The following is a 12,350-nucleotide window of genomic DNA, read 5'->3' on the forward strand; positions in this document are numbered from 1 at the left end:
GGCAGTGGTGGCTAGCTACTTACCAACCCCATTTCCCTTTCTTCCACAACATGGAGTTAGACCATGTTTTCCAGCCAACCTTCCTTTCAGTTTGGCGGAGTCTTGTGACTGAGGAAACACATTGAGGCTTGGTTCTGAAAACCTCCCTGTGATTCTCTCTTCTTTCATTAGGCAACTAGGCGTCAACCCAGGATGACTTTGGAAATTGCATGTTGAAGATGACAGAGCTTTTGTCAGTCAGGTTACTGAATGACTGCCAAAAACCAAACACTAGACCTAACCTGAATGAAAACTAGTCCATTTATGAAAAGGGTTAGACTACGGAGATGCAAAGCTTTATCTGTTTCAGCATTTGGCATCACCATACCTAATAAAAGGTGTCCCAGGTGGCTCAGTGGTAAGGATCTGCCTGCCAATGCAGGAGACAGGGTTTTGATCCCTGGATCGGAAAGATCCCCTGGAGAAGGAAATGGCAACCCACTCTAGTATTCTTGCCTGGGAAATCCCATGCACAGAGAAGCCTGGCAGGCTATAGTCCATGGGGTTGCAAAGAGTTGGACATGACTTATCGGAGAAATATCAATAACCTCAGATAGGCAAATGACACCGCTCTTATGGCAGAAAGCAAAGAGGAATTAAAGAGCCTCTTGATGAAGTTGAAAGAGGAGAGTGAAAAAGCTGGCTTAAAACTCAGCATTCAAAAAACTAAGATCATGGCATCCAGTCCCATCACTTCATGGCAAATAGATGGGGAAACAATGGAAACAATGACCAACTTTATTTTCTTGGGCCCCAAGTCACTGTGGACAGTGACTACAGCCACAAAATTAAAAGACACTTGCTCCTTGAAACTAGACAGCATAGTAAAAAGCAGAGACATTACTTTGTTGACAAAGGTCCATATAGTCAAAGCTATGATTTTTCCAGCAGTCATGTATGGATGTGAGAGTTGGACTATAAAGAAAGTTGAGTGCCAAGGAATTGATGCTTTTGAACTGTGGTGCTGGAGAAGACTCTTGAGATTCCTTTGGACTGCAAGGAGATCCAACCAGTCCATCCTAAAGGAAATCAACCCTGATATTCATTGGAAGAACTGATGCTGAAGCCCCAATATTCTGGCCACCTCATGTGAAGAGCTGACTCATTGGAAAAGACCCTGATGCTGGGAAAGATTGGAGGCAGGAGGAGAAGAGGATGACAGAAAGTGAGATAGTTGGATGGCATCACCGACTCAATGGACATGAGTTTGAGCAAACTCTGGGAGTTGGTGATGGACAGGGAGGCCTGGCGTGCTGCAGTCCATGGGGTCACAAAGAGTTGGACACCAATGAGCGACTGAACAATGACATAGCTGTTCTCACATCAAACCTTTCCTCCCTGGAAATGTGCACCAGCCATATCAGTCTTTTTCCTCCTTTACCATTGTTCTCACCTGATATGTCCGCCATGGCCCTTGGTTTTGCTGGCTGCTTCACATATTCCTTTCACTCCAGGTTGGTGCCACTCCAGAGGCCTGCCTTTCACCAGTAGCTGGGCCTTCAGCATGCCTTAGCCCCCATGTATTGGTCAATTTGTTTTCCCGATCCTCACTGTGGCTTATGCAAATCATTGCCCTTCCTCCAGACCTCTTTCTCCACCGGTGGCCTTGCCTCCTATCTCACTGAGGAAGTCAAGGTGCTCCTGTCAACTTCTAGTCCCTCTCTGTACCACCCTCCAACTCCTTCCTTTTGGTTTCAGGGTCACGGTGATGTTCTTCTGCCTCCACTTGTGTCCACTTGTGGCCTTCAGAGTTTTAGTAGTTGTGGCCCACAGGCTCAGTTGCCCCTCAGCACGTGGGATCTTCCAGGACCAGGGATCAAATCCATGTCCCCTGCACTGGCAGGTGGATTCTAGGTTAAGAATCCCTTGGCCCTCCAGGGGAGCCCACCATTTGTGCTCTTGATCTAGCTCTAAGACCAGATGGCTGTTCTGCAAGATGACACCTCTCTCCTCAATACACTTAAATCTCTTTCTTTAAATAAAATAATAACAACAACAACATTCCTAGAAAGACTCATCTCGATTCACTTTGTCATTCCCATTCATTTTTTCATCTACCACAATCTAGGATTTGCTCCTACCTCCTGGCAAAAAAGACCACCACCTTCTTTACTGCCAAGTCCAAAGGCCTCTTTTTAATTCTTATCTGCTTTCTCTATAGCATTTGATACTGCTGATCTAACGACGGTCCCACCTGTCCTATTCCTGGCCTCCTTAGTGGGTGTTTGGCTCTCTGTCCCAGCGTTAAGCCCCCGTGTGGCTGCATGTTCTGTCACTGACCCTTTTCCCTGCTCTTCCTTCCTCTCTCATCTTGTCCCTCTCATGCTCTCTGGCCCCTCCTCACTTTCATTCTGCATAATCCACTCCGTGGGATTCCATGCCAGTTTTTATATTGATGACTTACTGATTGAGTCAGTACGTAATCAATTCTGAGTTCCAAATGATAATATCCAGGGCCCCTGCTGCTGCTCACCCTATGGTTGAGGTTCCATGGGTACTTCAAGCTCAATTCATGTGAAGTTAACCTCAGTATCTCCCTCCACCTCACACCTGCTCCCCTGTATGCCCAGTGATGCCACCTGGAACCATCAAGCCAGAAACTACTCTTTGCAACATTTTCATATTTCTCATCTTCATTGCTTTGAACCATGTTAGGTCCTTACTGTCTCTTGTTTGGAGCCCCACGGGGATCTCCTAACCAGTGCTCCCAACTTCAGTCTTGCTGACCTCTTATTGTCACCAGAGTCATCTTTCCAAAAAACAAAACTTTATGCCATGCCCCAGCCAAAACCCTTTAAAGCATCCCTGTTGCCTACAAGACACAGTTCAAGCTCCACTGCACGGTTTAAGGCACCGTCCATGGCCTGCACCTGCCCTGCCCCCTTCTCTTTCCCTAAACTCCTGCCCACTCAACACCTTGCTGTTCTCCAAAGTCACTGTGCCTTTGCCCGGACTAGCCCCCTGTTCAGAATATCCTCTTATTCCCTGCCTGCCTGCCTGGTGGACACCACTTACCTTTTGAGACTCAGTTCAAGCACAGCTTCCTCTAGAAAACCTCTGATTGCTTTCCTAGAGCAATCCCCTCCTCCCTTTGTGTCATAACTGGGCCTCCGGGTGGGAGGAGTGGACAGGGTGCTCTGCTCCCCGCCCGGCGCCATGCATGCTGAGACCAAAGGCCTTGTCTTTCATCACTGTGCGCCTGGCGCCTCACCCAGTGCCTGGCAGGCCTCAGTACGCCACTTCTCTTGGTGCTGAATGGGAAAGTGGGTATATGGGAGGCCCTGGGAGAATCTTGAGTTTCAACAATAGGAGCGTCTTGGACTGAGACTAGGGCTGTGATACTTTATTTATGCAAGGAAAGCACCCTCTCCCTCACTTCACCTGCTACTTTTTGGGCACCCCTCCCTGCCCCACGGTGGGTCCCCGGTAGGCAAGGTGGTGATTGGTAGGCTCTCCTGAAGGCACTGTGTCTATTGTTGAGATGACTCCTCTTCTAGCTGCATCTGGAGGAAAGTGCCTGCAAGAGAAGGGTGAGCCAAATGGCAGGGGCCAAAGCATGGATCGCAGGAGCTGATGGGGTGCTCAGAGCTTTGGTATCCAGTTACTCAGTACCTGGGTCCTGTCTTTGTAAGACATGCTGGGCCACTCATATACAGGAAAAAAAAAAAAAGTCCTAATTCAGTTTTTCCTCACTTTGCCTGTGTGTACAGCAGGTCCCAATCCCACTCTAAAAAGCTGGAGCCCACCTTGTAATTGGATCCTTAGCATTCCCCCTTCTGTTTGTTCTGGGCATAGCGCCAGCAGGACAGGGCCAGGGGTTGGAGCTGAGGTCCTCTTTACCTGAGGCTTTAGCGTAAACTGTCTGCTGATCTCTGCTCTGGGTGACACAGGACAGGTACATCTTCTGGTCCTCGATCTTTTCCACATTGACGTTCAGCACAGCCAGAGAGCCCAGGGGAATCAAGCTGGGAGAGGAGGTGGCTTAGCCCCGCTCATGTAAGCCCCTGGGCCCTGCCCCTCAACTCTCTGTCCTCCCCCATACTTCTCTTCATCTTACCTTGTCCAAGGACTTAAGTGGCTCCTGGCTCAGGGCCCATCTGCCAGCAACCAGAGCTGCATGGCAGAGATTCTGATCTGGCCAGGGGACCAAGGGACTGTGTGGCTGGGGAAGGAGCATGACAGGGCTTCTGCACCCCAACTGTTCCCTCAATGGCCAACACCCCAAAGATCTGTACTTACTTAAAAAAATAATCTGATTTTGTTGTTGTTGTTGTTTAATTTTTTGGCCACACCATGTAGCACGTGGGGTCTTAGTTCTCTGACCAGGGATTGAACCCACATCCTCTGCATTGGAAGCGAGGTGCATTAACTACTGGATTGCCAGGGAAGTACCCCATACTTACTTTTTGAACCTGATGTTGAAATTTAATGTTAATAGCCCCTCTCCAGACAGGTAAGCAGTTTTAGAAAAGGTCTCATCTATCAAGGCTGCCAGGGACCCTCCGTGGGCAAACCTAGGGGAGGAAGCAAGGAGTAAGGCCAGGGACAGAAACCCCGCACCCACCATTCCATCTTCCCCCCCCCCCCCCCAAAATAAGGAAACAGATCTGGATCCTGTCTGATCAAACCAGTCAAAATCAGCTGGTTTTTCTTCCACGTTACTACAGCCTGTGTTAGCAACCACTGACACCATTATTGTATTTCACCAGGAAAAAAATTTTTTTTCTGACAGAATGAATGGAAGAAGCTTTTTTTTTGATTAATCACCTATTTGCTGGTAGCAATTACCGTAGTTTGGAAAGGTCCACTCCTTCAGGGGATGGAAAAATGCCTGAACTTTTGGGCTTTAGTCTCCAAATTGTGACCTTGGGCAGCTCTCACCTCACCAGTCACTATGGCCAGTGTTGAGCCCACGTTTTCAAGACCAGTAACCATGAGGCTTGACCTAGGACCTATTCAGTGATGACAAGATGGACTCCCGAGCGGCGCTGCCTGTGGAAAGCTGAGAGCCAGCTTCAGCAGATGCTGCAAACACTTGCTTTATTTAAAGGGTGCAAATTCTCGTTCTCACTTGTGCAACCTGACTTTCTTCATGCCAAAACTCCTTTGCTGGTTAAGTTGGGGAAAATAGAGAGGCACCGAGTTTTAGAAAGCGGATAACTCGAAAAGAGATTCCAGTTTCTGACTTTCAACAGTGTGACCCCGATTCTCCACAGACCAGGTCAGCTTCCCTGCTGTGCTATCACGGGTCACCCTGCTGTGCCTGCCGCCAGCGGGCTTCCCACACCCCTGCTTCTGCTCCCTTTGGTGGAAAGTACTGGGGGCCATGCAACCACACCCGCCTGGTTTGACTCCTTGCTCCACCCTCACTGCCTGTTTGATCTTGTGCAAGTTGCTAAACCTTTCTGAGCCTTAGTTTTCTCACTGTGAGTTGTGAATAAAAATAATTTGTGTCCCATCAAATCCGATGAGGTAATGTTTATAAAAGTTTACATGCACCTCTAGCCACTTCTCTTCCCACATGGCTTGAAATAGGGGAAGAGTTGTAGCCAAAGAACAGCAAGCCTGCTCTTCGCTCTTTGTTCAGGGCCCAGGACCCAGTGGCAAGTGTGAAGATGCTTCAGGGTAGCTCTGGCTCAGTTATTCTACCCTGCCTCGTTGCCTTGGGGCTGGATGGGTACTTGTAAGATAATATAGTATGTACGTATGCTGTGTTGTGCTTAGTTGCTTAGCCATGCCAGACTCTTTGCGACCCCATGCACTGTAGCCCACCAGGCTCCTCTGTTCATGGGGATTCTCCAGGCAAGAATACTGGAGTGAGTTGCCGTGCCCTCCTCCAGGGGATCTTCCCAACCCAGGGATTGAACCCAGGTCTACTGCTTTGCAGGCAGATTCTTTTAAGGGAAGCCCAGGGATACTGGAGTGGGTAGCCTATGCCTTCTCCAGGGGACCTTGGTCTCTGCCCCTGGGTCCTGGCACAGAGCTCCTGAAACCCTCATAATTTCCTGTGTGATAGGAACGTCTCTTGTTCTAACAAGGTGACTCTGGGTGGGCTCCTGGTTGAGGGCTGTTTACCAGAAAGACCAAGCCATGATTAGAAGCTTGGAATCTTCAGTCCTGCCCCCACAACCTCTAGTTCTGTTGAGAAAGGAGAAGGGCTGAAAATGAAGTTAATGACGGATCATACCTATATGTTGAAGCCTCCGTAATAATTGCAATTAGTATGGGTAGGTGAACACATCCACACTAGGAGGGTATCCACAAGGACAGAAGCTCTTGCACTCAGGATGTGTTCCCAGACCTTCTCTTATAGACTTCTTCCATCTGGATATTCATCCTTTGGTGGTGGTTTAGTCGCTCAGTTGTGTCTGACTCTTTGTGACCCCATGGACTGTAGCCTGCCAGGCTCCTCTGTCCACAGGATTTTCCAGGCAAGTATACTGGAGTGGATTGCCATTTCCTTCTCCAGGGGATCTTCCCTCTGCAGGGATTGAAGCTGGGTCTCCTGTACTGCAGGCAGATTCTTTACTGACTGAGCTACTAGGGAAGCCTGTTCATCCTTTACTATATCTTTAATAAACTGGTAAACATAAGTAAGTGTTTCTTTGAGTTCTGTGAATGGTTCTAGTAAATTCATCCAACCAGAGGGAAGGGTCCTGGGAAGCACCAGTTACTGCCAGGTCAGAAATTGTGGGTGACCTGTGCACCTAGGCTTGCAGTTGGCATCTAAAGAAGGATGGAAACAGTCTCATGGGGCTGAGCCTTTAACCTGTGGGGCCTGACACTATCTCCGGGTAGACAGTGTCAGAATGGAGTTCTGATGTAGGACCCCTCCCCACCCCAAGTGGTGTCACAGAGAATTGCCTGGTGTTGGGGGAGCTTCCAGCCATTTGGTGACTGAAGTGCCAGAAGTGAAGTTTTTGCATGAGAGTGAAGGAGGCTCACAGGAAAGAAAGACAGCAGGAAGTACAAGATTTTTCCTTACACGGGAGATAGACTGACCTGGGTGTTTCTAATTCAGTGCTGACCCCTTCTTGGATCCCCTCAATCTTCTAGCCTCAGTGTTGAGTGATCCTCTTCTGCCTTTCCAGCCCCACCTCCATGAGCCCCTAAATAAAAGGCCCACTTTCCACCCTATCCCTGCCTCTTTGGGGGGTTTTCGTCTTCATAAGGGAGGGGACCCGTGGTCTGGGTAGAGTTCTGACCTGGTCCCCCAGTGTCTGGACACACTCGTGTGGAAGTCCCCTGAAGATACCTTCAGGATGGCCAAGGTGACGAAAGGGCTACAGTCGGAATCCGTGGCCTGCAGAGGTGCTGACATCTAATAATCTCTTTGAATTCTGTTTAACTGCAACTCAGTCTCTCTCAGGTCTGGGGACCCTTACGTTTCTCCTTCCCTCCCCTCTCTCCTCTCCCTTGCAAGTATTCTGACTCCACAGTTAGCCTTCAGTGACTGTCTAAAGCAGAAACAGGGGTCAAGAAGGCAGACAAACGTGGACCTGGTGATCCAGTGTCCTTAAGCAAGAGGCTCAGGGCCCGTCTGAATGTGTTTTTATGTCCAGCATGAACGTATTTACGTCCAGTGTGAGTTCTTTCCTGGGGTTCCCAGTTTGGAGGCAGCGGAGTATAGAAGAAGCAATGGATTTGGAGTCTCACCTCCTGGGTTAGAATCCTGGATCTGACTTTAACTGCCTGTGCTACCTTGGGCAAGATCAATTACCTCTGTGTGCCTCAGTTTGCCCACTGGGCAAAGGTGAAGTTTGAAGAGATAGCCTGATAGCTGTATTGTCCTTTATGGTTTATGAGTACGTACACACAGGCCCTTGTTATCTCTTAGCTGTTCTGGGAGGTAGATATTACTGCCCCAAGATTTAGGTAAGGAGACTGAAGTGCATGCATGCTAAGTCATTTCAGTTGTGTCCAACTCTTTGTGACCCCATGGACTGTAGCCCACCAGGCTCCTCTGTCCATGGGATTTTCCAGGCAAGAGTACTGGAGTGGGCTGCCATTGCCTTTTCCAGGAGACTGAAGGCCAGGAGACAGAGGTTAAATGGCTTGCTTGGGGTCTTCATACAAGCAGTGGCGGAGCAGGACTGGAAGCCCAGCCCTTAACTCCAGATCTTATCATCTTCTGAGTCTACTACACCCTTCTCAGAGTGGCTTCTAGGGCCCCTTCTTACTGAAAAATTCCCAGGCCTGGAATAAGGAAACTGTCTCTCATCTGCCCAGTGGGGACTGAACCAGATGACAGAATATCCTTCCACATCTGACACTGCGAGACTGAAGCCCAGTGCCTCCCACTCTCCACCCAGCTCCTTAGAGAGAGGTACAGAGCCCAGAGGCTGGCCAAGCCCAATGCACCCCTTGGCCAAGCACAGAAAGCAGCCAAAGATGTCCCTCCCTGGGTTAGCCCATTATCTTACCCTGGGACCCCCTCCAAGCAAGGGCCTGGCTGGAAAAGGCAGACGGACTTCTTCTCGGATGGTTGGAAAAAGATGACGTACTCGAAGCCTTGTCCCTCCTTTTCAATACACCTGGTGAAGAGGCGCCAGTCACTCTTGTCTGGGGAGAGATGGGCAGTGATACAGCTGAAGGAGGGAGTGTGTAAGGGCAGGGGGGCCGGTCAGCAGCAGAGATGGAGCTGGCCTCTGGCACACCATTGAGGAGAGAACCAGAGGACACGTGGGCTCTGCTCTTGGGGACTCTTCAACTGGAGAGTGAGGCACCGACCTGTCCTCAAGGTCTTCGGGCTGAGGGGACACAGCTCTGTCCTCTGGGAGCCCTGAATCTTGAGGAAGAAACACGCATGAAGTTCCCTGGCTGAGAGTAGATGTAGGGTCAGAGACCTTAAACATTGAAAATTAAAATGTAAGGCATTTAATTCACATGTAGTTCAAAGTAAAAATACAGAACAGAAAAATAAGTGGATATGAATCCCCCAAAGTTCTGACTTTTTTTTTCCTCAGGGCAACTATAAGAACCATATCCTTCTTGGATGATAACCAAAGTCTTCAAACATTTTTGATGCAACTTTGTTTTTTCCATAAACTGAATGGACCATCCAGTTAGCACTTGGTTGGAAGAACAGTTATGTTAGTGAGAGAGACATGGTAACCCATCCAAGTCCGTGCACACACAGAGAGATCAAAGTGGAAAGCTCTATTGCTCTGACCTGTGGGTGTTTCAGGAGTCTCTGAGCCTAGCAGAACAGGGATGGTGTGGAAGGTCTGCAGTGGGCAAGGGGGAATCCTCAGACCTTTGTGGGGTGGGGAGGAGGACTTGGGATAAGGCTTGACAGTAAGGCAAGCATCCCTGGTGAGAAGGCAGATGGGTAGAGGGCTGAGTCAGCGGTTCTCCAGTGGGTGCACTCTGGGCTGGGAGCAGAGGTGGTTGCTAGGGTGTGCTCTCATCCCCAGGAGGAGGGGAGGAGGGGGCGGGGGCTGAGAGGACGTTTTCCTCATCCATGTGCCTGGGGCTGCATCGTGAGGGGTGGACTTGTCAGAAAGAACTTCTGGCTGAGAACTGGCAGAGAGCTTGTTAATTTCCTCCCAAAAAGTCTCTGGCCGCAGGAAAAGGGGCTGGCTGAACTGATTCTTATGGGCTGGGGTGTGTGCGTGCCAAGGGCCGCTCTCAGGCCAGGCCTTACCTGAGTTAGCTGATAACTCTAGTGGGAGCTTGAACCCCTGGATGTGGTCTCTGTTGGACCTGAAGGAAGGCACTCTGACCCAGCCATCGGTCTTGGTCTTCTCCAGAAATTCATGATACAGGCTCAGCATGTCTGGACCCCAGCTGGCATTGGGGAGGGCGTAATTCTTAGTCTTTGTCATCTCCTGACAGAATCTTGAGACCTGGGCAGGAAAGATTGGGGAGACTAGATGGCTTTCTAGAAGGTGGGCTGTGGTTTGGGCTGTGGGACCTGTACCTGATGTAACCCAGCTCCTGGGTTCTTGGGCTTCTCAATCTCTTCTGTCAGTGTTGAGGAAAATGGCCCTTGGGGACTCCTCAGAGTGACCAGTCAAGGGGAAAAGTGAAAATCACTCAGTCATGTCCGACTCTTTGCGACCCCATGTCCATGGAATTCTCCAGGCCAGAATACTGGAGTGGGTAACCTTTCCTTTCTCCAGGGGATCTTCCCAACTCAGGGATCAAACTCAGGTCTCCCACATAGCAGGCGGATTCTTTACCAGCTGAGTCGCAAGGGAAGCCCACAAATACTGGAGTGGGTAGCCTATCCCCTCTCCAGCGGATCTTCCCGACCTAGGAATCAAACCTGGGTCTCCTGCATTGCAGGTGGATTCTTTACCAACTGAGCTATCAGGCTAGGGGACACTAATGTGCAAAGGAAGGGAAGGAAAGGCATTGGGGCTGACAATTAGAGGCAGCAGCTCTGTGATGGTGCAGTATAATTGCTCTGTTTTGAAACCTGAGAAGGGACTTCCCTGCTGGTCCATTGATTAAGAATCCACCTTGCAATGGAGGGATTGAAGGTTCAATCCCTGGTCAGGGAACTGAAATCCCACATGCTGAGGGGCAACTAAACCTGTGTGCTGCAGTACTGAGCCTGCACCACAACTAGAGAGTCGGAGTGCCAGAATGAAAGATCCTGCATGTCGCAAAGAAGATCCCATGTGCCGCAACTGACACCCAGTGCAGCCAAACAAGAACAAAAACCAGACCACCTGGAGCTGTTCTATGAGGCTGAGAATGGCTAGGATTAGTCCCACTGGGAAAACTGAGGAAATACGGCTGAGGCTGCCAAACTTATGAGCATGTGAGCTGATGGCTGGACCAGAGCCCTTTCTGCGTGTGCTAAGTTGCTGCAGTTGTGTCCGATTCTTGCGACCCCATGGCCCGCAGCCCGCCAGGCTCCTCTGTCCATGGAATTCTCCAGGCAAGAACACTGGGGTGGGTGGCTGTGCCGTCCTCCAGGGGATCTTCCCAACCCAGGGATCGAACCTGTGTCTTTTTTGCCTCCTGCATGGCGGGTGGATTCTTCACCACTAATGCCACCCGGGAAGCTCAGAGCTCATTCTGAACAACTGTCTACCTCAGGGGTGGGGGCGGGAGTGGGACCACAGGTGAGGACCATCGTTACTCACCTCAGGGACTACTTGGGCTCTGTCCACAGCTGTCCTCACCCTGAAGTGAGTAACAATGGGGAAGTGGGGAGTGGGGGCTCTTTTGAAACGTGTTTTGGGCACCGCAGTGGTGCAGTACCTTCTATGGGATGAAGAGGAGACCTCTGCGGCACCAGATGCTCAGGCACCAACTGCAATCATGAGCAACACACCAGCTGTTTGCTAAGGACACACAAAGCTTCCTTCGTCTGGGGATGTCCCAACAGTCTGAGTCCCGTAGGAGGAAAGTGATTGGTGGCCACACAAGGTTCAGATCAGAAGGAAAGTAACCTGCTGGTCTTAGTTTGGGATCTGGGCTACTTGGTTTCCTTTGCCAAATCAAAGAGCTCCCAGCAAGCTGCTCACCTGCCCTGGCCATGATCTACGAAGAGGAGATTTGTGTTGGGCCCCATGGTGGCTCAGATGGTAAAGAGTCCACCTGCAATTAAGAAGACCTGGGTTCGATCCTTGGGTCGGGAAGATCCCTGGAGAAGGAAATGGCAGCTTGCTCCAGTTTTCTTGCCTGAAGAGTCCCATAGACAGAGGAGCCTGGCGGGCTACAGTCCATGGGGTTACAAAGAATCACAACTTAGCGATGGAACAACAACAACAACAAATATATCCTTGGGCTCTAGAAGGGCTGTGCATTTGGTTGAACTGAGAACTCACTCACCAGGGACTCCGTGGAGGATCCGAAGGCTGAGGCAGGGTTGAATCTGGGCAGGAGGTGGGTGGCACCAGGAAGAGTTCCATGGTGGCCAAGTATCACTGCCCTCTGGAAGCCTCTCCGTAGCATGGCTGAATGCTGAGCTGCAGGGCTGTAGCAGCGAGGCCAGTGAAAGCCTTCCAGCTGCTTCTTGGAGCTGTTGGTGCAAACTGCCTCTCAGACGAGCCTCTCTCCTGTCTCAGGCTTCTATTAGCAAGCTCCCACCACAGATGATGACGCAAGGCTGGGCTCGTTTGATGCAACACCCATAGATGCTTGGGGCTTCTACCTGGTGCAGAGCCCCATCCACCCTTGGGGAGAGGCAGGCGCTGCCTGGGCATGAATACAGAGCAGGACTAGCCTCAGTTCAGAAATATTTGTTAAAGGAGCAAAAGAATACTTAATGAAAATAGTATAGTGTATATGAAACTTCAGAGAGTTGCCCTGGAGCTTTTCTGGGAAGAACCCAATAATACTCCCAGAAAGGA

General features: G+C 50.2%; 1 protein-coding gene across 1 annotated transcript; it reads right to left on the reverse strand.

Annotated features, from left to right (window-relative positions):
• Nucleotides 1-3,405: 3,405 nt before the first annotated feature.
• On the reverse strand, nt 3,406-12,013 carry THEM5 (thioesterase superfamily member 5). Its single transcript, XM_069542579.1, has 6 exons — nt 11,830-12,013; nt 9,686-9,887; nt 8,463-8,601; nt 4,443-4,553; nt 3,880-4,004; nt 3,406-3,556 (listed from the first exon to the last, which is right to left on the reverse strand). The coding sequence occupies exons 1-6, from the start codon at nt 11,950-11,952 to the stop codon at nt 3,510-3,512; spliced, it is 747 nt and encodes a 248-aa protein (XP_069398680.1). The 5' UTR covers nt 11,953-12,013; the 3' UTR covers nt 3,406-3,509.
• Nucleotides 12,014-12,350: the final 337 nt, after the last annotated feature.

This window comes from Ovis canadensis, chromosome 1, assembly GCF_042477335.2.
Source record: "Ovis canadensis isolate MfBH-ARS-UI-01 breed Bighorn chromosome 1, ARS-UI_OviCan_v2, whole genome shotgun sequence".
Taxonomy (NCBI): Eukaryota; Metazoa; Chordata; class Mammalia; order Artiodactyla; family Bovidae; genus Ovis; species Ovis canadensis.

Bases quoted from the DNA above. Each gene is read 5' to 3' on its own strand.
- THEM5 (XM_069542579.1), bottom strand. From the start codon at position 11,952: ATGCTACGGAGAGGCTTCCAGAGGGCAGTGATACTTGGCCACCATGGA. The intron at 4,554-8,462 runs GTAAGATAATGG...TTCCTCCCCTAG, and splicing joins TGCTTGGAGGGGGTCCCAGG to GTTTGCCCACGGAGGGTCCC. The intron at 3,557-3,879 runs GTAAAGAGGACC...CTTCTCTTGCAG, and splicing joins AGTTTACGCTAAAGCCTCAG to GCACTTTCCTCCAGATGCAG.